Raw genomic sequence first — 24742 nt, 5'->3', positions numbered from 1 at the left:
CACGAGGCGTTATTCTGAGAGATCTAAAATTTGCAGTCACGGGTGAATCTTAAACACCACGTTTATGTCCGGAGGAATCTAATAAGGAATTTTCTCTAGAAGCTTGACATTGACCGTGACTGTAAAGCAAGTAGCATTTCTCTCAGACGACCGAGACCACATAATGCCAGAATTATCACCCCAAACTGTAAAAAGACAAAGGAAAAGTCATAAGAGGATTTTGGAGGGAGACTTCCAGTATGCTCAGATGACGTGGCAGAGAGGGGGAGATAAGGGGGGTCAACAAGGCAGGAGAGGGGAAAGCAAGTCATAAAGGATAGTCAGAGATAAGGGGCTATTGACTGGCAAAGAATCTGGAGGACTCAGGATGGAGCAGATGTTGTTATCTTTGCGTATCAAGAGGTTACACCTCAGGGGGGGTTGACGTGATGAGTAATAAGGAGAAGAGTTAAAATTAACAGGGAAAGAATTTGACATTCTAAAGTAAATGCCTGAAGGATTGTGGAGATTCAATCAAGAATTGAATAGATTTAAATAAGACAATATCATCTAAATTTAGACGCTATAGAAGTTATGAAAACCAGTGATAACAGGACTTAAACATTATAGGACTCAGGACGGAGTCAGGACGGACCCGGGGGGAGGAGTGTAATGCAGAAGAATACATTTTATGAGACCCGCAGATTACCTGAAGATAGTGAAAACTAAACAGGGGGATGGGTAATCAATACATGAGTTTAGAAGCAGAATGACAGGGATATTTTAAAGATAACTAACTGGAATCCCAGGGGATGCAGCGTCTGATACTTATATCAGCAGCAAAGAGAAAGTAAAAGCAGGTTTAGAAATTTGGAAATGGGTGTTTCCTCCGTTGCGAGAGGAAGACAGAGAGAGAGACAAGGGGAAAAAAGGGTTGATACAAAATGATGTGCCTTATGTACAAGGGGAAGGTTTAGAATCATTTTGATTGTTATACACATATAGACTTGCTAGAACAAACTAATACACAATGTTTGTAAAGCACCACATGAGCAGGTGTGAGAGATGGAGTTTGAAACTCACCTGAAGCACATATAGAAGATTAGCACATATTACATTAGATGTGTGACTTTATGCAGGCCACACAAACAGAGGAGATGTGAAATTATTAATTATGTGAAGAATTCTAAGTTGTGAACTGACCCGTAAGGCCAGCTCAACGGGGGAATTATTGGGATAATTATTATTGTTTGATGTATTTGTATTCCACACACATACATACATTCATACGCGCACACACACGTGGACACCAGACTTTTAGAGTTTGAAACATTTAGAGTTTGAAACTTTTAGAGTTTGAAACATTTAGAGTTTGAAACATTTGGAGTTTGAAACAAATGGTGGTAAAACAGATAGGTTAGGGCAGTGTCGGATAACAGACACATAGACGGATTACAGACACACAGGGGGGAGCCCAGCGCCGTGGAAGGGGGGGCTCAGCCAGGGATGTGACCACTGAACTGTGAAAGGTCAAGAGGTGACATTGCGGAGTGGAAGACAGACGCAATTCCATCTCTTCCTTGATTACATACTGGATTAGTGAACGTTGTAAACTATCTGGATTATTTAATTTTGTTTAAATGTAGTAGTTTGAGAAATGGGCAAAGCCATATCTCAAAAAGGAGGGATGTACGTGTAAACAAATATTCCGAATCAATAATTACTAAAAAAAAAAATGTAAACAAGAGAACTGTTTGAAATACACTGAACTGTCGAAAAGACTTTGTTTATCACCGCAGCAGAACGTGTTGGAGATGTGGTGTTTACAGAGACGGAGCCAAGTGGACGGAGCAAAGTGGACGGAGCCACACCGTGTCGTCCTCACACCGACCATTGGAGGGACGAGTACATGGGTGCTCTCATGGGAAAGTGAGAGAAATGTCTGGACAACACAGCACCAGATCCATAACATCGCAGACGCAGGACTTCGTTTGTATGAGTTTTGTCCAGAGTCTACGGTAGAGTACGATACTCTGCTACGATGAACGAGAGCCAGAGGCTACGGTGCGCAGAGTACCATACTCTGCGAAAAAGAATCAACAGTTATCATCATCACAGCGATGACGGTAATATGGGTGCTGAACACCTGTATTATACAATCGGGACAATCGGGACAATCGATCAACATACACAGACATGGAATAGAGGGAAGAAAATAAGTGATCAACTTGAAAGGTTATGAAATGCATGATGTGTAATAATGTACAATGTATAATTGACATGACAGTAGCTGAAGAAACACAATGGCATATTATACAGCCACCGTTGTTTGCACTACCTAAGAGAGCTTTTTTATCTGCTACAACATAACTACATCCAATGTTAATGAGATTATGAATTGAGATGGGAAATGTACCAGTTCATATGTGTAATAGGTGTGACCGAAGCGAGCAGCGGAAGAAGGTCTCTTAAGAAACCAAGAGAGGACGTATGGTGGTGTGGGGACACTTGTGGGACGTTGTGCCTATGTCTCTTTTGTGATCAGCATCACCCAGAACCATACCGCAGGGTCAAGGTCGAGAGGTTAGTGGACAGTCTGGTCCCAGTAGCACCTGATACTACGTATTTGATTCTATTGGGGTGTCCAGAGAGGTCCCTGACGAGTCAAAGTGACTGACCAGAGAGCAGTGGGTTTAAGGCCTTTCCGCTTGTACTTCTATATTTCCCATCACACCGCACAAATTATAGACAAGATAAATGGTCTGTTTGTCAAATTATCTGACTCAAAATTTAGGACAGTAATGCTGTAGAAATGTTGTGGGCCGAGAGAAAAGGAGTGTGTTCAATGTTGAAAAATGTGCATAACTTTTTGAGTGTAAAAGTGTCATTTTAACAACAATATGAAAGACATGTTGAAAACTGAAATGAGTAATGTGTTTGGCATATGAGACAATAGACTAATGCTTTGATAAACAGGAGGGAAATGTGATAAAATGTGAATATATGAGTATATTTCTGTGATGTATTTTATCTGCATAATAGTGATATTTTATCTGCATCATTAGTCTAAGAGAAGAACGGGTGTGTGACAAACTGCATTTGTTTGTGAAGGTATCATAAAGATGGGCCAAAGAATGTTGCCCCGGGGGGGGGGAGTTGCACCCCCCTTGCAGGCTTTATCTCTACGGAAAAATACCAAGTGCCTTGATGTGAGGCTGACCAATGAGAAATGTGACCCGCCTATTCCAGAATATCTAATAAAACCAACCAGCATGGGAAAAAACGAGGTGAGACGCGGGGGTGAGACGCAGGAGGGTCAGCCAGGCTCCTTACAACGGCTTGGCTGACACAGTCCCCGCGTTTTCTCCCATGCATGCCACACAAATGTCTGATGTTTCTGTGTCGTTTCATATTCTAGGTTGAATTGTGTTCTCGATGTGTTACGGAATAGCATCGGTGTATGTCTAATTCTATGACACTTGGGCCCAATAATAAATGACCAGTGGGCCATTCCCTCTTTTCCTCAAGGTAGAAAAATCCACAACCCTGGACCACATTGTTTCACATTTTTACACTGCACATAATTATTTTAACTTTCAGCTGGAAAAAGCATTGTCCAGCATTGTAAAGATGTTGTATTTTTAACTTAGTTAAGTAGCTTTTAAATATTGTGTCTTAAGCACTCAAATGAAACATGTTGTTTATGAACTTCAAAATGATGAAAATTTAGCACCGTTGCCGTAGCAATCCCTAGCTCTATTGGGAAAGAGACAACTACTTTCAATCTCTTCTTCTTCTTCTTCTTCTTCTTCTTCTTCTTCTTCTTCTTCTTCTTCTTCTTCTTCTTCTTCTTCTTCTTCTTCTTCTTCTTCTCCTTCTTCTTCTTCTTCTTCTTCTTCTTCTTCTTCTTCTTCTTCTTCTTCTTCTTCTTCTTCTTCTTCTTCTTCTTCTTCTTCTTCTCCTTCTTCTTCTTCTTCTTCTTCTTCAGTGTTTTGTGGTGGTTGGTATCCAAGTGTTACGTTACTGCCACCCACCATAGTTCCTCGTCACTTCATTCTTGAGGGGCCTCGGGGGGTTGGGGGAAAGAAGTAATTGAGTCTAGAGGGTGAGCTCGAGAGAGTGAAGTCTAAGAGTGAAGTCTAAAGAATAAAGTCTAAAGAATAAAGTCTAAAGAATAAGACGCACAACTACAGTAGGTGGCGGTAATGCAACACTTGGATACCAACCGCCATAAAACAGCAAAGAAGAAGAAGAAGACCTTATTCTAAAGAGCAACAACCGAAACCGTGATGTCAGTATTCAATGTCATAAAATTCAAAATTCTAGAACGTTACCTCCTTTACATTAGGCAGGGGCCTTGGGCGGGGGGAAAAGTTTAAAGAATGAAGTCTTAAAGAATTAAGTCTAAAGAACTACTACAACAACTACAGAAGAAGAATAGAGTCTGAAGTCTAAGACGTACAACTACAGTAGGCGGCGGTAATGTAACACTTGGTTACCAACTGCCATAAAACACCAAAGAAGAAGAAGTTGAGGGCGGGAGAAGTCTAAAGAATAAAGTCTAAAGTCTTAACGGTACAACTACATTAGGTCAAACATGGTCCAAGGCAGCGCTCACATTAGACGAAGAGGAGCCCATGATTTTCTGGCTAATTATAACTTGGTCTGTGCGCGACAAGAATCTGTTCCTCTTCGGGCTGTAACCATGAATCTACACAAAGGGATGTTGGACTTCAATGGAGACGAAATCAAACTTTCCGACTGGCCACCAATTCTTGACTCCATTTCAAATAGCAAACAACTGCATCATATTGCAATAAGCAGTACTTATCAGAGTTTGGTCTCGGGAGATGCAGGTATTACAGGCAGCACAGTAGTCACTTTGTCACATTTATTTAGACCTTTTTTCTGCATAGCTGTATAAAATGCTTAAATAGTATATTGTATAATCTCCATGATATTTTTCTCTAGATAGAAGATTCTATAAGTCTAGTATGAAGAAGAAGATTCCAGCCATTTGCTCAAAGGAAATGACTTTTAAATTGTCTGAAACCCTAAGAGACATTCTGTCTCCCAACCTCAAAACTCTGCAGCTCAACGGTTTTCTCTTGAGAGAAAGAGATCTTATTGTGTTGACAAAGGTGATTGACCAATAAATGTTTTATATGTATGTTTTTAAAATGCTATTATACAACGTTTCTTTCCTGTTTCCAGGGATTAGCAAAAAGTGTTTCCCTCGAGAACCTTTCGCTGGCTAACTGTCCCATTTCTGATGAAGGACTTGAGAGTATGTGTAATCCTTTATGTCCATAAATATAATATGTTTGTTCTATTTAGTTTTATTTTCTAACAACATGAGTATTTCTCAAATGTACAGTCATTTGCCAAAGTGTTAAGTATTCTACAAGCATCAGGACAGTGGATTTCACAGGATGCAATCTGACGTGGAGAGCAGCAGAGCACATGGCTAACATCATCAAGGTTTCAGTCTATTTTATTATTTATGATATTTACACATAGACCTATTTACGTTTTTTAAGAGCCCGGAACAAGACCCTTTGTTTTTCCCAGCATCAAGGAATGCAGAGGCATGGTACGGCGTGGGCAGAGTCTCTCAGATATCGTCAGCCACAATTTGAGAGGATGAGCGGTCTCAGACGTGTAACTCTGAACTGTAACACTTTAATTGGAGACAGAGGAGCTGCTGCCCTTGCCAATGAACTGGCTGAGGACCTCTGGGTTAAAGGTTTGTTTGTATAGTTTATATTTATTTACATTATACAGCTGCACAATTTTAAAAAATATTGCAATTGGGACCACATTTGCGATTTCTGTGTAACAATTAGGATTTAGCTTACAGTGCACATTTGATCACATCTAGACATTAAGACTGAACTGCTAAACCAAGAATCACATGCATTTCAGAACATGTTTGCTGTGGTTTGAACTACATTTAAAGACTGGATATTTTGTTGATCGTAGATTACACTTTTATGATTTAGTAATCAGAACAAGTCGACATTCAATCAGTCAAAATTTCAATTAGTTTGATTATTTATGCAGCCCTTCTTCAGGAACATTCTTCTGAGTATTTAGTAAATGTTAGTCATGTTTCTGTTGTGACTTTGCAGCTGTAGATCTGCAGAGGTGTGGCCTTTCTAATGAAGGTGCTCGACGGTTGCTTGAATCTTTGAAAACAAACTCCACATTATCTGTTCTGGATGTTCGCAGTAACCCTTTAATTGGTTAGTAGCATAACTATCACAAATAGTCTTCAGTAGTCAAAGTTGAAGTTTTGCTGATATATTTTGCATCTGTGTTTTTATTATAGACAAAGTTATTATTAAGACTATTTTGGAGAAAGTGCGAATGAATGCAGGAGAATCACCCGAGGTATTTTTCTTTCAGTATTTTTCCACATACATGACTCTGTATTTTCACATTTCTCTTCTTTAAATTCAGTATAAGTGGATCAAACCAACAGTCATTGAGCCCCAGAGGACTGCTGCTCTTAAACGACAAAGACACAGTATGTCATTGTTGTGTAGTTGTGTGTACACTTTCAGACTGTAAATACACATCATTACCTGCTCTATCAATACATCTTTTCTCACTTCATATCTCAACGCAGTTCAGTAATGATATAGTGTTAATTGATAAACTTATTAGTATGAATTGATAAACTTCCTTTTTTTCTTTTTTTACATTGTAAAGCTGTGCGTAAAGCAAACTCCCCTGTAGTTGGAGGTTCCATAGTGACGCCATGTTTGCGCTCACGCTGTGTCCCATGGCGAAATGCTGCACGTGCTGGACATCAGAGGTGGGCACCAAACATTTACCTAATCAATAGTTCTGTGGTTTTAATGATTGACACATCTCAATTACAGTTGAAAGACATCAAAACATTCATTAATTTATTCTCTTGCAGATGTTTACCTCCTGGAGCGACTGTGGTTGATCAAAATGTTAAGGTTTCATTCTAATGTCATTTGCTGTTTTAATTTTAAATGTATGAAACAAATACCTCCTACCCGTTTCGCAAAAATAAAGCAAAAATTATAATCTGACAAACCTTGAACCAGTAACATTACATTTGGGTATTGTTTGAAAATGTTTTTTTTGTTTTTGGAAATGTAAAGGTAACTGTAGGAACTGATTCAGAGGACGAAGATGATGAAGAGGCTGAAGTTGTGGTAGAGGTAGAGGAGAAACCATCTTCATCAGCTGCCGAAGAAAAGCTCACAGAGAGACATTTACAGGTCAGTCCCTTCACAATACAGCGCGTCAGTGTTGTGATCAATGTTGTAATTCTGCTGTCTACCTGCAGATGGCGCTAAGAGAATGTCGTTTGATGCTGTCAGAGGAGCGCAGGGCCAGACTTAGAGCTGAGAGCAGACTCAAGGAGGTACTGAACACACCATGCAAGAATCTCATTGCCTCCTTCAAACCCAACAACTACATGGTATTTTACACTTTACTGTAAACCCCAAAGGTGGTTGTGTGTGAAAAAATCCTATAGGTCTTCAATTTCTGAGTTAGTCCAGGTCACAATGTCATTTACACAATCATTTTGGATGAATATTTCACAGGGTTTAGCTGAAAAGTCCCCTAGATACTACAAGAAAGTCCACTAGATATCACAGAACTAGGTTCTCTGTGGCTTATATTCAGTCGAGTTTCCATTTTCTTGTGGTGTCTGTGGGGAGATCTGTCCTCCCACTGAAATGTCTATGTGGTGGTGCTAGGGCCCTTTATCACAGCTTTCAGTTTTTGATTTAATTATATAATTTAATCATTTGGCCTTGGGTCCAATAAGCATACTCTTTAGGCCATGGCTATATATATATCAAATAGCCCAGCAGTTTCGGCCGTCGCGCCGCGGCTATATAGACACTTTGTACTTTTTAATAGAATAAGAATGTAATCTAATGACTTTGCACATTGTTCATCTTTTGTCTTTTCAGTTCGAGCAGGAGAACGCACGTCTCCGTACCGCTAACCTCTCGCTGACTGAGACCCTCGCTCACTCTGCGACCGCCCCTGAAGCGTTCAGTGCCCTTGAAGACGAGGCCGTTCTTGAGAGTATAGAAAACTCTTTTAAAAAGTTCCATGCTTTTTTAGACCTTCTCAAGGATGCTGGGTGAGTTTTTACTTTAAATTTGACCTTGCTTGGTCCAATTGGACATAGTTCAGTCAAGTTGGCCTGAATCACAAGGGCCAAAGCTTTCTGTTTCAGTATTTCGTGGTAGTGTCACTCTGCACACAATGATCCATGATTGCTTCCAGCGAATGTAATAGACCCAAAAGTTCCTTTATTACTTAGTGTTTTGATATCGATGCTTGCCCAACCCTGGCAATTTTTTAGATTCACTTTTCTAATGAGAATCCTTTCAGTTTTGTATGATTTCACTTTCAATCATGTTTACAATTTATGAAGTTAAATCATATGTGATATTATTTTTAGTTTTTAATAAGACCTTTCTTCTTCTGTGTCTTGACATGATTTTAAATATTTATAAATATAGACATTTTATTTATAAATGTATATTTTAGGCAGTACATTTATAAATGTTATGACAAGCAAAGCAGTCAAACAATTATTATTGTCCTGCTTGTTTTTAAAAAATCATTTTACGGGGGGGGTGCCTTAGTCTCCTCCATTGATGTGTAATCCTCTATTAATTAACATGCAAAACCCCATATACACGGTGGCAAAAGGCGGTTAGCGCTCTTGCCTCCCAAGAAGGAGATCATGGGTAAGATTCCCGGACCAGACCAACATCACATGATCTCTCTGGGTGGAGTCTGCATGTTCTCCCAGTGTTACCGTGGGTTCTCTCCGGGTTCTCCGGCTCTTCCCACCGTCCAAAGACATGCATGTGTTAGGTAAAATTGGCAACTCTAAATTGGCCCAATGGACAGGTGTTGAAAATTAGCATATTCTGCTACTTACACTTAAAACACTGCATCTGGTTCGTCCAATGTAGTAAATGCTATGTCCTTAAATAAATAAATAAATAAATATATTTACATCTAGCAATTGATGTATGCATTTGTGTTCCTATGTAATCAGATAATGTACAATTCAAACCAGACTTTCTCCGTGATGCACAATGCATATGGTCTGTAAATGTTTGTACCTGGGACGAGGTGTGACCTCTGAAGTACTTGATATCTAATCTTATGCACTTGTTAGCTGATCTTTACCAATTCTTTAGCTCCAATTTGAGGCCAATGGTTAGTAAATATGTTTTGGTTTGTCAGGGTACTTCTATTCACGGATACTTTTAGGATATTACATTGGTGGTAGTCAAAAGCAAAGATAATTTAGATACTTACACATTTCTTTTGTTCAAGCCTTGGCCAAATAGTTTCAATGGCTGGACTTGAACAATCTGATTTCCAGCCAATTGGAAAACCACAGCTCTCCTCGACTCACGGACCATCTTTGGATGCTGCTGTGTCTCTGGATCGACAAGTAAACCCATTTGGAGACACGCAAACAGAGACTGATCCCCCAGAAAAGGTAAAGTTATAATGACGGAAGAAGTTTAAAGTTGTTAGCTCTGAAAACTGTGAATTAAATTATTTGAGATAAATACGCAAATACTGTTGTTACTAACAGTTCTAGAAATCAACCATGATAAATGTAACAATCATTAAACAACCATCAATTCCTTCAGTGAATACTTGTGTGATGCCACTTGTTTGATTTCATTGTTACAAAGTAAATGGGCTTCTTTGAAGTGCCAATGTTTTCCGAGAAATGGGCCCACTTCAGTCAGTCCCCCTGATGGCTTTCAGTTTCTGAATTAGTGCCTCTTTATTTTAATTTGGACTAGTTCTTTTGTATACTGTGCTTGTTTACAGCAGTGATTGTTTTAATTTGAGTAATCCCTTATGCCTCAATTATTATTCTTGACTTTCATTGAAAGTATATGTGGTGTGGCCAATATTGACAAAAAAAAATCATTCATTGAAAAAATCCTATTAAAAATGATCAGTTCACACTTTTGCAATCCATCACAAATGTGCTAACCTTTAGAATATGCCTGTTATGGCTGAGACCCATGTATCTCACAAAGAGGGATTGGATTGTAATTGAACAATAGTGCTGGAATATCATCTTATACTTTTTCATCCACTTCTTCTGCAGCTTTTTGACAGTTTTCCTTGTATAGACAATTTACTGGTTATGGAGCTCACCAGCAAAGCCCCACAACTTCCAGAAGTACATTTCTGGAAAATAATAAAAATAAGTGAATAAATGAATTAATGTTCAAAATAGGAAATTTCATTGTTTCTTTTTGTAGCCAAAATGTCTAAATTTCAAAAACATGGTCCAGAAAACTATCTTTCAAATCTTGTCTACAATGGATTACTCCTGGACAAATAATAATAACTACATCAACAATTTTATTTTAATTTTACATAACTTGCCCACCTCTTCCATATTCCAAATTCCAAATTCCATATTGATTGTGTTTCTAATTGATTTTTCAGGCCCCGTCTCCTCCACCCATCGCCCAGATTGTCGCCGTGCCAACCAAATCGTCTTCATCTTCAGTAGCTTCCTCACATAGAGACAAACTGCTGGATGGCATTTTTACGCAGGCAGCAAAATCACCCGGAGTGCCAGGAGTGAGCGGAGAAGCCACCGACCAACACTCCAAGCTCCTTCATAAATCTGACTCGGAGCAAAGTATTTAAAGTCAAAGATCTTTAGAAGACTTCCGAAAAACCAACCAGACTCCACGAAGTCTCTCACCACACAGTAAATCCAACCATAGTACCATAGGTACAGCGACGGTTCCCACAGCAGTCAATGCAGGACAATGGATGAAAATTAGCCCATGGCTAATCCGGCATGTTTACATAATGTATTTCATGTATGTATATATATATATATATTTAAAGATACTAAGAAGAAAAAATACACACTTTTCCAACAGAATTTCCTCCAAACATGTGATTGTGTGTGGTTCTCCAATGACACGTACTCAGTGGTGGGCCGTCAGGGCCAGCAAGGCCTTCTCTGCTGGCCTAAACATAATCAGAATATAATTTTTAAAAATATATATTTTCCCACAAATATTTATTAAATTATTCCCCAGGGTAAGAGTTATACTCTACATTTCATGGCTCCAGCCCCAGGTTGAGATTTGGAGGGCTGGTCTTTATGTTAGATCTTTTATCCAATCATATTCAGCCATCATGTGTTGCCAGGGATCTAAAATCTGCCCTCAGGCCTTCAGACTCAACAGTGCAGGTGCTTGTAGCTTAAAGTGAATGGAAATGAACATTTAGTGTCAACCAATTAGCTTTAGAGTTGGCTATTGTACGCCTTCTAGCAGGTGCATCACGTGCACGTCTTTTGATTGGATCACCAATATTGAGTGGCAGATCTTATGGGCGGGTCTATGCAGAACCTCAGAATGAGGAAACTGAATTTGATAAACAAATTAATCCGCATACTACTAAATGGAGTTGGAGATGTAATCGCTAACTGAGGTTCAGGAGCGGGACCACGCCTCAACCTATACTCCACTAGTAAACACGCCGCACTCTCTAACCACACCTCTAATTACCCAGAAGCCCTATTTATAAGGCCTATTCACAGCATATCTTGTCGTCTCAGCTCTCTCGACAGAGAGAATGTCAGCAGTGCGTTCGCTCGATCAAATCATCAGATTCTGACCTGTTCCCAGTCGTGTCTCCAGTCGTACGTTATCCAGAGGAACCGCCAACGCAGGTCCGCTCTCCGCGGCGCACACTCTCGGTAGGCGTGATCCATGCCTCCAACACAACTTCCTCTGCACGCGTTCTCCCGCGGACCCTACCTCCGAGACGTCCACACGCACACCGACCTACTCCAGCAACGGGACCCAACGGATCCGCCTCTTGCTTCTTGGCCTCAGCTCTCATCAGGTGCGCCCCCGTATGCAAGCTCCAGCGCCTCGCGCCCCGCAAGTTCCGTGCACCGCCTCGCGCGCGCTGCACCATGCGCGCTCCCGTGCGCGCGCGTGCCCAGCCCTCACCGGGCCAAAGTCAAAGGGGGACTTTGTTCCAGACCATGTTCCAGACCTACGAGGATATTAAAAAACTAAACTTTCGCCAGCGTCCGCCCTTCCTGGTTCCAGCACGCAGCTGACGACGTCACCATCAGCCCACGGCCGCAGCTCGACCTCTCAGCTCCCCCTGGTGGTGGGAGCCAGCTGCACTCAACTCCCTCCACACGTATTTCTCTATCTTTCCACTACTACTGCCACATTCTACTGCCATTCAATCACTACATCTACAACTCACACCTTCAATTCAGTTACTCGGTTACAACTCACAGTTACTCCGTTACAACTCACAGTTACTCCGTTACAACTCACAGTTACTCGGTTACAACTCAGTTACTCCGTTACAACTCACAGTTACTCGGTTACAACTCACAGTTACTCGGTTACAACGCACAGTTACTCGGTTACAACGCACCGTTACTCGGTTACAACGCACAGTTACTCGGTTACAGCTCACAGCGACAGCTCACAGCTCAACTCACAGCGACAGCTCGACAGCTCAGCTCACAGCTCAACTCACAGCGACAGCTCGACAGCTCAACTCACAGCGACAGCTCGACAGCTCAACTCACAGCGACAGCTCGACAGCTCAACTCACAGCGACAGCTCGACAGCTCAACTCACAGCGACAGCTCGACAGCTCAGCTCACAGCGACAGCTCACAGCTCAACTCTCAGCGACAGCTCGCAGCCCAACTCACAGCGACAGCTCGCAGCTCAACTCACAGCGACAGCTCGACAGCTCAACTCACAGCGACAGCTCGACAGCTCAACTCACAGCGACAGCTCACAGCTCGACAGCTCACAGCTCGACAGCTCACAGCGACAGCTCACAGCTCGACAGCTCACAGCTCAACTCACAGCGACAGCTCGACAGCTCAGCTCACAGCTCAACTCACAGCGACAGCTCGACAGCTCAACACAGCGACAGCTCGACAGCTCAGCTCACAGCGACAGCTCACAGCCCAACTCACAGCGACAGCTCGACAGCTCGCAGCTCAACTCACAGCGACAGCTCGACAGCTCAGCTCACAGCTCAACTCACAGCGACAGCTCGACAGCTCAGCTCACAGCTCAACTCACAGCGACAGCTCGACAGCTCAACACAGCGACAGCTCGACAGCTCAGCTCACAGCGACAGCTCGACAGCTCACAGCGACAGCTCACAGCTCGACAGCTCGACAGCTCACAGCTCGACAGCTCACAGCTCGACAGCTCACAGCTCAACTCACAGCTCAACTCACAGCTCAACAGCTCACAGCTCACAGCTCAACTCACAGCGACAGCTCACAGCTCGACAGCTCACAGCTCAACTCACAGCGACAGCTCACAGCTCGACAGCTCAGCTCACAGCTCAGCTCACAGCTCAACTCACAGCGACAGCTCGACAGCTCAGCTCGACAGCTCAGCTCACAGCTCAGCTCACAGCTCAGCTCACAGCGACAGCTCAGCTCACAGCTCAGCTCACAGCTCAACTCACAGCAACAGCTCACAGCTCAACTCACAGCTCGACAGCTCACAGCTCGACAGCTCACAGCTCAACTCACAGCGACAGCTCACAGCTCGACAGCTCACAGCTCGACAGCTCACAGCTCGACAGCTCACAGCTCGACAGCTCACAGCTCAACTCACAGCGACAGCTCACAGCTCGACAGCTCAGCTCACAGCTCAACTCACAGCGACAGCTCGACAGCTCAGCTCGACAGCTCAGCTCACAGCTCAGCTCACAGCGACAGCTCAGCTCACAGCTCAGCTCACAGCTCAACTCACAGCAACAGCTCGCAGCTCAACTCACAGCTCGACAGCTAACAGCTCGACAGCTCACAGCTCAACTTACAGCGACAGCTCACAGCTCGACAGCTCACAGCTCAACTCACAGTGACAGCTCGACAGCTCACAGCTCAACTCACAGTGACAGCTCGACAGCTCACAGCTCAACTCACAGTGACAGCTCGACAGCTCACAGCTCAACTCACAGTAACAGCTCGACAGCTCACAGCTCAACTCACAGCGACAGCTCGACAGCTCACAGCTCAACTCACAGAGACAGCTCACAGCGACAGCTCACAGCTCAAAGCTCGTCTCGGCCACTCGGCAGTGGCCACACGGCAACAGCCACGCCCGCTCCCTCCCTCAACCATTCATCCCTCCCTCTATCGCTCATCCCAATCATCCCCTCCCTCAATCACCTTGGCCACACGCTCGCACCGAACCACAGCAGCCGGCCACAAGCTCGCCTCGGCCACACACACTCGGCCACACACACTCGGCCACTCGGCCACACACACTCGGCCACACACACTCGGCCACTCACACTCGGCCACTCACACTCGGCCACTCACACTCGGCCACTCACACTCGGCAGCGGCCGCGCGGCAGCAGCCTCACGCCCACTCCCTCCCTCATCCCCTTCCCTCCCTCCCTCCCATCCCACCCCACCCCTCCCTCCCATCCCTCCTCAAACCTCTCATCCCTCCCATCCCTCCCATCCCTCCCTCAATCACCCATTCATCCATTCGACGCCTCTTCCACGTCCTCACAGGGTCCCAGCGGACACAGGGACGCCGTCTCTCCCCGGAGCAGTCACCGGGCACCGGGATGCTCAATCATCTCACATTCCTTCTTTCTCAGAAGAGGCATATCTCGGCACGCACCTCAACCCATCGTGCATCTCGAGGCATTGAAAACCGCTCCACGCACTCATCATCCTACAGGACAAGCCCTTAAATGCAGACCAAGGATCCGCTTCCCGTTCCGTTCAGGTGACCATAGGACTCCGCACTAGGATGACTCTTCTCCTAAAGACCCAAGGGAATGCAGCTCGTTTCCTCCACGCCTGTTCGGATTATACCCCACTATCGTTCAGGACATTTTTTTGGGAGGGATTTGACCAGTCAGAAGGCACTCATTCGACAACAAGTCTTCGTAGATCAGTTAGGGATATTCTATCGACGACCCACAAATGCTAAAACGCATTCAAATGCACCAGTACTTGTTTTCGTCTTCGGTAACAGACAGACCGTTTTTAGATCTGGCTACACTCCAGAGAGCCTCGACTATCCAGCTCCTCTTCTCTCGCACCACTGTTAACGTAATTTTCAGCCAGGCCTCCCCATCGATATCCGGATCATCTTCATTTTTACATAATTTTTGGGGGTTCTGAATCGGCTGGGCTGATCACCTGAGACAGAGCCCCCATCCCAAGTCTCTACCCAGCCAACTCTCGTGCTCGATCGTCGCTGCATCGTCGCTACATCGTAGCTCGATCGTGGCTCGATCGTCGCTTCACTGTCGATCTCCATCGTCGATCTCCATCGTCGATCTCCATCGTCGATCTCCATCGTCTCTCCCCATCGGCGCTCTCCATCGTCTCTCCCCATCGCGATCTCCATCGTCTCTCCCCATCGCCGACCTTCATCGCCGAGCTCCATCGCCGAGCTCCATCGCCGAGCTCCATCGTCGTTATCAATAAATATTCTTTCATACTTAATTGTGGCGTGGTCCCTGCTAGTGCAGCTGTTTTTTAAACCCACAATGGCGGAAGGAGGAAAATATATCAATTTGGTCGAGGATATAATTATAACGCCTTTCTCAAGACGAACTTTTCAAGGAGAGGTGGCCCGACGGCGACGCTGCAAATTCTGTCACAGGCGAGTTCGTTTGCCACTTTCAAAGTTCCAACTAAGAGCGCTATCAATGGCTCACAGGCTCCGAGAAGCACTGCAAACTGTACTGCTGGAAATGCCTATTTGCAAGTGATCGATTTGGTCAACGAGACTCCAAAAGTACGACTGGGCACTTACAAGCAATGTTGCTTTGTAAAACGTTTGGTGGACGAGTGGATCTACAGCTCAGCGAACACACACGCAGTGAGCGGCGCAGCGAGCGGCGCAGGGCAACGCAGCGAGCGGCACAGGGCAACGGCGCAGAACAACGGCGCGGGCAACGGCGCAGGGGAAAGGAGCAGCACAATGAAAAGGTAAAGAAAAATAGGGAAATATTGAACTTAGTTGAACTGTACTGTATTGTACTCTTCCCCTGCAATTCTCTGAATAGAAATGTCAATTTCCAGGTGACGCAACGCCTTGTTAAACTGCGTTTACTAAATCAGGGGTGGGCAAACTGCGGCCTGCGGGCCACATACGGCCCGTTTGTCTTTATAATCCGGCCCGCCAAACATGCCAAGTAATATTTTAAAAAAAGCCCTTGGGCATCTGTCTGCACTTGTATCCTTAATAAAGATGACGTTAAATGAATTAAATAATAGATTAAATAGCCTATATTTGACAGAAAAGCTATATTTTATTTGACATTAAAAACATTTTTATTGCGGGCCGGCCCTCGGCTACTTGCCTGGATTCGAATATGGCACTCGGAGGAAAATAATTGCCCACCCCTGGTCTAAATGTATAGTGTCTAGAGCTATGGCATCATAATGATGGTAATAAGAGGTGGATTAATTCGGGTGGGACTGTGTAGGACCTCACTGAAGGCCCATGCCCCAGAACCATGGCTTGACACTCGTACATATATGTTCCTATTCACCATCAGCCAGTACAAAGTGACCCTCTCTTAATGTAATCAGTAGAGTGGCTGCCCAAGTTGCTAATACATTTGTATAATTTAGATATTAATTCCCTTTAAAGTTCAGATTTATAATCTTTAATAAATGTTTCAGTCAAAAGGCTCATCAATCTTTTGGATTTCTTGGTTACAATAACTCCTTATTTGTAAATATCTATAAAGGTCCTTCTTTTCCAAGTCAAAAAATTATTTCAATTATCAAATTATTTATTTATTCCTTTATACCTTTTGTTGTCCAGACTTTAAATCTTGACTCTGTGCTGTTAGGTGTGATTTTTTTATTTTTTATCATAAACAGTCCAGTTTAGGATTTTAACATTCTCCATCTCCCTCAAATGACTCAACCGTTTGTCATCTGCTGGTAAGGGAACAGAAACTTGCGGCACAACTCCAATCTCAATATTTTTCCATTGAGCTTCCTATTCTGGGTAACACCAGAATATCAAGGTTCTGACCTGAGATGAAACAAAGCAATTTTTCAATGAAGGCTCCTTTTCCTTTTGATAACTGTTGATAAAAAGTTTTGATTCGGATAAGTTTTTTTCCCCCATGCCATATATCTACTGCAACATCTACTGCATAAAAGGAAATTTTATGTTCCGCCCCATCGATTTTAACACTGTGAATTGTTTTTGATCGTATAATATTGGGCCAATGGTTCCAAATACAAAGCAAACAAGAGGGGAGACCAGGCACAGCCCTGCCCCCCCCTTTCCAGTGTCTGGATCTGTCAGATGACAACTGATTTTAATTCGTGATGTTGAACCATCGTAAATAGCCCCAATATTTTTTAGAATTAAATAGTCAATTTGAAATTTGTTTACAACTTTAAATATATATGGCCAGCTAAGAGAATCAAAAGCCTTCTCAGCATGTAAACTAATTATAACTGCTATTTGTCTCATTATGTGTAAGGATCGTCTTGTTATCTTGTGTTTGTCGTTTGTTAATGAATCCTGTTTGATCATTGTGGATTAGGTTTGGGAGTATTTGTTCCATTATTTTGGACATAATTGAGGTGTATGTATACGAAAGTGCACATTCAGAATAGAAATGGGTCTGTATGAGGCACACTCTAGTCAGTCCTTCCCTTCTTTTGGAATCAGGTATATGATGGCCTCTTTCCAACTGGTTTATCAGCTGCTGGTCTTGCAATGTGCTCTTTCCATTGTGATGGGAGGGACTTAATAGGAATAATCTTCTCCAAAAAGCTTTCTGAATCCTTTCCTTCCTCTCCTTCTTCTACGCCTACAAGCCTCAGGTTAGGCCGACCTGATCTGGACTCCAAATCCGGGATCTTATTTTTCATATTGTTGTTCTCTGCCTCCAGTATCGTCACCCTGCCTCCATCTCAGCCCTTACCGTCTGCAGATCGTCTACATAGTCTGAAACACGCTGCTCGACTTCATCCATGCATGCTCGTTACTCCCGCTGCTTTCAGCTCAGCGGCTACTGCAGCAGATATGGCCGGGTATCAACCTTGGCTCCAAATCATGCTCCATTTTGTGTCTTATTTCGAATATCTTGAGCAATAACAGATGATGAAGTCTTGTGAGTCTTTATCTGGGCTGGCAGGAGCCTGTTTCTCTGGCGGTTCTCTTCTTCAGGTTTGCTAGCCATGTTAGCCTCGTTAGCTTTGTTAGCTTGCAAATCGGGCTGTTTTCCAATGGGGCTGTGGACCGTCAGGTTTCTTTGCTTTGGTCCGTAGTGTTACCAGAAATGTGCCTTCATTGTTCTTCTTCTATGGGGTTAGGTGGGTCAAATGATAATTTTAAAGCCAAGTTTTTCCGCAGGGGTGTGGGTGCGTCAGCTCATAACCGGAAGTCCATATTTTAGTTTTAAACCTTTTTTTAATATAAAACACAAAACATGGAACAAACACAGAACACGACCGGAGAGCAAAATTTAAAATACAAATAGAAATCAGCTAGACAATAACCAAATTAAATCAACATTCACGTAAAAATCATATAAAAAATACAAATTCCACTTGGTCCAAAAGTGGGTCAAATTTGTCCAATTCCAAATTGTGAGTGTCATTTTTTGCATTTTTCTGATGTCCGTAACAATGTCAGTCCAGTCCTTGATTGTTGGTGATGTCTGTATGTAACGTATGTATTGGAATTGTCGAAATTAACTTTAATCCAGTAATACTTTGAAGATATTATTGAGTTAGCCTAATTATGTTGGATGGCATTTTAAATTATTCTAGACAAGGAATGCATAAGGTCGTAGTTATGAAATAAGCCACCTAACCTAGATTTATACTGGTCCCGAACTGACAGTTAAATCTTCATCTGTATTTGATACAGATTAACAAACTGACGAGACTTTTTATGGTTAGACCAGGTCAATGGGTTGTGGTGCTTGTGTTCTTTGTGAAGAATGTTCAAAACAACTGTGAATGCCAAAAGTAGACAACAAAATGACACATATTCAGTTTTAAACATGGGAACTCAATATGGCAATTCCATCTCATCATAATACTTGCATTATTTGACTGTCCCAAACGTGGCTTGTGTTGAGAGGGTTACTAGGACGATCAGATAATTTATTTGTTTTTAATTTTTGTAAACTTTTAATTCTCCTGACGTGTGCTGCTGACCTCATGGCCTTAAAAAGAGATCTTGAGCTCAAAGGGGGGTTTTCCAGGTTAATTAAAGGTTACCGGTAATAAAATAAAATAATTGTTAGTTGCAAATTTTCAATAATTGTTTGTCTAAAGGTTTTAGTCACCTGAATGTCTTCTGTTCAGAGAGACTTTTTGAGAACTTTGATCCATTCCAAAGATATTTTGCAATGATATGTTAATTGCTATGGCAATGGTCCCTGTCTGTTAATCTGCTGAAAGGATGATGATTATGAAACATTAATTTATAGACATAATTCTGATGCATAAATCATTGATTTACTCTACATTTCCTGCAGTATTTCAATGGGTAACGTTATATACTTTGCTTTCTTTTTGCTTCTGACCAGTGCATGCTTGGATGCACTGTATTTCTAAAAATGATTGTTTAAAGTGATCCCAACTGAATGCATTTTCTATTCCCTGCATATAGTGTGGTTATGTGTTCATCTACCAACACAAAAGAGGTATTTCACATCTTGTCTGAGCACATAGTGTCATTGTGAGCCTGCCAAGACACTGCACCCACATGCCTCTATGCACAACACGTGAAGCTGCCAACCGACCATGTAAGGTAAAAGTATAATTAAGCGTGTTCATTTTCTAGAGGAGGGTTTGCCACCTGCTTGCCTCCATGGACATGTTACTGCCTTGCCTGGAATTGTCCATAGTCTCGCATTATCATCTATTTTGCTTTTTTCGGTCAGATCCACTGGCCCGCAGGTTGGCGGTGCTATCTCAGCTGCCTCAGGTGAATACTGCCGTTGTGTCCTCGGGCAAGATAACCCGACTTGCCCCCAGTGTCTGCGAACACTGGTTTGTGATTGTGTGTGGGTCAATGGGTGACTCGCTCCTTGATGTAAAGCGCTTTGAGTGCCTTGACCTTAGAAAAGCGCTACATAAATGTGACCATTTACCATTTTTTTCAATTACAACTGTCTTTCTAAAATGTCTCCATGGAGGTTAGATAAATGTAATGCAAAGCAATAACCAATAATATCGATGGAATCATGGCATGTCCCAGCTGCTTCAAGTTATCCATCATACGAAATAAACATTTCTTGTGGCGGGAGGTTCTGGTCCAGATGGACAGTAGCCTGAGGGGAATGGCTCAAATAGTCCGTGTCCAGGGTCGGCTGTGATCCGACCTGATCGTCCCAGAGTCCTGGAGACATACTGGTCCTGCAGAGATGGAAGTTTGCATCCGATAACCCTAACCCTCCTTCTCAGCAGAGCGCATAATGCGCTTTAGTCTCTGTTTGTCCCTGGCTGTGGCTCCAGCGTATTACACAGTGATGAAGGAGGTTAGGATGGACTCAATGATGGTCGTATAGAACTGCACCATCATCTCTGCTGTCAGCTTGGCTTTCCTCAGCTGCCGCAGGAAGTACATCCTCTGCTGGGCCTTCTTGATGTGGGAGCTTATGGTGGGCTCCCATTTGAGGTCCTGCAAGTAAATCACTGACTTCCTGACGGATCGGAGGCTGTGCATGCGGCTGGGGAAGAATGGGCTTTGTACTTTCTCTTCTGCTCTTCTCCCTCTTCACAAACTGCTGCACCTCAAGCCACAACTCGGTTTGCAGACAACCTGGAGTTCAATGCCCAGAAGACAGTGGAGATGATCGTGGACTTCAAGAAAGTCACAACCCCCCAGCCTCCCCCCTCACTATGACAGACTCCCTCATCACCATGGACACCTTCTGCTTCCTCTGCACCACCATCACCCAGGATCTCAAGTTTGAGCCCACCATCAGCTCCCTCATCAAGAAGGCCCAGCAGAGGATGTACTTCCTGCGGCAGCTGAGGAAAGCCAAGCTGACAGCGGAGATGCTGGTGCAGTTCTATACGACCATCATTGAGTCCATCCTCACCTCCTCCATCACCGTGTGGTACGCTAGAGCCACAGCCAGGGACAAACAGAGACTACAGCGCATTGTGCTTCTGTTGAGAAGGTGATCGGCTGCAGACTTCCATCTCTGCAGGACCTGTACGTCTCCAGGACTCTGAGACGTACAGGTCGGATCACAGCCGACCCTTCTCACCCTGGATACGGACTATTCGAGCCACTCCCCTCAGGCAGGAGGCTAACGAGGAACCTCCCGCCACAAGACCGGTTTCTTTCCCTCTGCCGTTGGACTCATGAACACTTCTAAACACCTGCCACTTCAACTGAAATGTAATCAATCATTCACTGCACTGTTCACATACAACTTTGTGTACATACTAAGCCTATTTTTATTTTTATCTTCATCAATTAATGCGCTTTTTGATTCTATATATCTTGTTTTATTATTGTTCATCGTTGTATGTTGCACCGAATCACCAAAGCAAGTTCCTATATTTGTGAATTTTGTTCATTGACAATGGCAATAAACCTTTTCTGATTCTGATTTCTGAGAACCTCCACCTGAACAGTTACAATGCACGTTTACTGGCTTTATTTATTCTTATGTAATAAACTGCTATTGCATAGATCTGGTTTGCCATAAGAAATTGCTTCACTATCAACACACTGAGATGGCTGTGATAAGTAATAATCAAAGTTCTTCCGCTTCTTTAAAGACAGCCTGTTATCAATACTGACACTTTGATGTTTCGAACGCCGCTCGGCTTCAACTTTATGTGCATTTATCAGCACTATTTATCAGTTGCTTTACAGAAGTACTGACTACTGGTACATGCTGTGGTGGAGAACATTTTGTCTTAAAGGGACACTATTTAACTTTTCTGGTATGGGTCTGCTGCCAGCTTGTCTTTGTGGAAATGCTATTGCTTTTCTGGCGATGTTCCACTAACCTGGCCAGCCAGATAAATTCTTGTGATATTTGTTTCACAAACTCTTGGTTAGGCTTGCGCTGTACGGTTTGAGCTTGGCCATTGTGGGCCTGACCAATCACAGCGCGGCATTGTTGTTTGGGCGGAAGTTGAAAGGACAAACCTAAACAAACATGGCACTGACAGACGTACTTTGACCTGTTTTGATAGATTTACAGACAATTTAGTTTTTTACACTAAGAAGCGCTTTGTGTATTCGAGGACGGGAAAGAAGTTTGCTGGATTTAACAACAGTTTGATTTCCTCGGCTGGTTCTTGTTGTGACGCTTTGATCAATCAGATTCAAAATTCGCCTTTTCCTGACTACCTTCGGCGAGAGCCTGTCCAGATTGATATTGTGTAGAACTCAGTTCATAGTGAAACACCTAAGAATCTGACATGAGCCAGGTTAATGTTTCACAATAGGCAGTATTTACAGTTAAATTACATCCCTAAATATGTTCTTGTCCAAGTACGGCTGTCGAAATGTACTAAAGTATAAACATAAAGTATTACAAGCAATTTCTGAGCTCAATTTTAGTAGCATTTTAGCATTAGCAAAACGTTGTTATCTCCTGGTGCAAATTGAATTTGGTGCGCTCACATGTCTTGAATCATTTTTGAATAAAATAAATGAACACAATTATGCCAAGGGTCCATTAAGGCCTTTATTTTTCTTGGTATATATTACTAAGAACAAAATCTAGGTTCTTGGAAGTGAAGATGTCACAAAATCTACACTTACTTTTCCGTTTGTTGATGACAGTCTCTCTTTGTTTTTATGATAAATATTTTGTTAAGAAATGCCAAGTTAAGCAAAAAAGTACCATTTCTATTCGAAATTGGGGAGCAACTATGGGGTATAAATTATAAACCTTGATTTTGCAATAAGCATTTAAATTATGTTCCAAGATGGCGCCGCAGACGGATGCCCTGGTGTTTTGTCTGTTTTTGTGCGTAAATTATGTGTCAACATGCTCTTACACCCATGAAGAGCTCTCTCAGAACCACAACTCCTACGGATCTAGTTCCAGTTTTTTTTAGCATCAGCTGCAGAATTCCCTCTCTAACGTGAACTCACTCTCCAACAAACTGGATGAACTGGCGCTTCTGATGAGACGAAACAGAGACTTTTATTCATCTCCTGTTTTGTGCTTCTCAGAGACGTGGCTCAGTGAGTCGGTCCCGGACTGCACCACACAGCTGGAGGGCTTCCAGCTGCTTTGCTCTGACCGGCTGAGAGAGCTATCCGGTGGAAAATCACGAGGCGGTAGGGTCTGTTTTTACATCAGCAACACTTTGTCTTTGGATGTGACTGTGATTGCCAAACACTGCTCTCCTGCTCTGGAACACCTTTTTATTAACTACAGACCATTCTACTCTCCACGCCTCATTCATTCTGGCCGCTGTTTACATTCCACCGAGCGAGAACGTGGACCGGGCTTTGAGTGTGGAGTGGACCTTCCCCGACTCCTTGTGTATTATCCTGGGCAATTTTAACAGGGGGAATCTCTGCCATGAACTACCAAAGTACAGACAGTTTATTAAAGTCCCAACCAGAGAGCAGAACACGCTTGACCACTGTTACACAACCCTCAGCAATGCCTTCCGCACCGTGGCCCGAGCCGTGACAGAGGCTGAAGCTCTCCAAACCTGTAGTGAGGACTTCTAGGAAGGGGACCAACGAGGCAGTGGAGGAGCTACTTGCGTTTGGACATTACAGACTGGGAGGTTTTCAGAGCTGCCATAGATAGTTTGGTTGAGTACACAGACACTGTGACGTCACACATTAGATTCTGTGAGGACAGTATTATACCAACACACACCAAAGTCACTTTCAACAATGACACACCCTGGTTCACACCCAAACTGAGGCAGTTGAGGCAGCAGAAGGAGGCAGTGCACAGGGCGGGGGACAGAGAGCGATACAAAGATGCGTATGTAAGTGTGGCTTTAGCTGGGAGGTGTCGAGAGCTAGATCTCAGTACAATATGCGTCTGAAGCAGCAGTTCTCTGACAACAACCCCGCCTCTGTGTGGAGTGGGAGGAAACTGGCTGAGCAACTCAACATCTTCTACTCTAGGTTTGAGACCACTCCATCCTCCCTGCTCTGCTCCAGGACAAGCTCTCCCAGCTCAGCGTGCCTGACTCCACCTACAGGTGGATCACTGACTTCCTGACGGATCGAAGGCAGTGCGTGCGGCTGCGGAAGAATGTCTCAGACACTCGGACTACAAGCACAGGATTTCCACATTTTCCGCTGTGTACTTTCTCATCTGCTCTTCTCCCTGTACAAACTGCTGCACCTCCAGTAACACTGATCAAGTTTGCAGATGACACCACCCTCGTCGGAAGGTGATCGGCTGCAGACTTCTTTCCCTGAAGCTACGTACACACCGCGGCGTCAAATTTGCGCCCGACGCAGAAGTTGGACGCCTGTGCATTTGAAGGCAAATGCCCCGGACACACGTCCGTAAAATACACTCAACAGCAGACGTGCGTCCGAGTTGTCCTGTGCACATGCGAGTTGTGCTGTGTTGCTTTTCTCGAGGTGTAAATGGAGTTTAATGGCGGACCATGGCTTTGGTTTATTGACATTACAAAGTCCAAAAGCGGAGATGATGGGCTCCGGGGCCCGTCTGGGACCCGCATATACTTCAGAGCTGAGC

The 24742-nt window shown here is 43.5% G+C and overlaps 1 protein-coding gene across 1 annotated transcript in view; it reads left to right on the top strand.

The window, feature by feature from the left end:
* Positions 1-4573: 4573 nt before the first annotated feature.
* LOC140347459 (centrosomal protein of 78 kDa-like) overlaps positions 4574-24742 on the top strand; it is a 24468-nt gene continuing 4299 nt past the window's right edge. Inside the window, 17 exon segments of the mRNA XM_072433897.1 lie at positions 4574-4835; positions 4951-5120; positions 5194-5266; positions 5357-5460; positions 5551-5725; positions 6111-6224; positions 6311-6372; positions 6442-6529; positions 6694-6799; positions 6908-6950; positions 7119-7238; positions 7307-7384; positions 7944-8119; positions 9337-9505; positions 10483-10777; positions 11763-11907; positions 15657-16025. Of these exon segments, the coding sequence (XP_072289998.1) occupies positions 4577-4835; positions 4951-5120; positions 5194-5266; positions 5357-5460; positions 5551-5725; positions 6111-6224; positions 6311-6372; positions 6442-6529; positions 6694-6799; positions 6908-6950; positions 7119-7238; positions 7307-7384; positions 7944-8119; positions 9337-9505; positions 10483-10777; positions 11763-11907; positions 15657-16025 (2546 nt within the window). The 5' untranslated portion in view covers positions 4574-4576.

Source organism: Eucyclogobius newberryi, unplaced genomic scaffold, assembly GCF_026437365.1.
Source record: "Eucyclogobius newberryi isolate DKJ021-1_F unplaced genomic scaffold, fEucNew1.0.hap1 SCAF_6, whole genome shotgun sequence".
NCBI lineage: Eukaryota > Metazoa > Chordata > Actinopteri > Gobiiformes > Gobiidae > Eucyclogobius > Eucyclogobius newberryi.
Note: the sequence above shows the minus strand (reverse complement) of the source record. Positions and strands in the feature narration are given on the sequence as shown.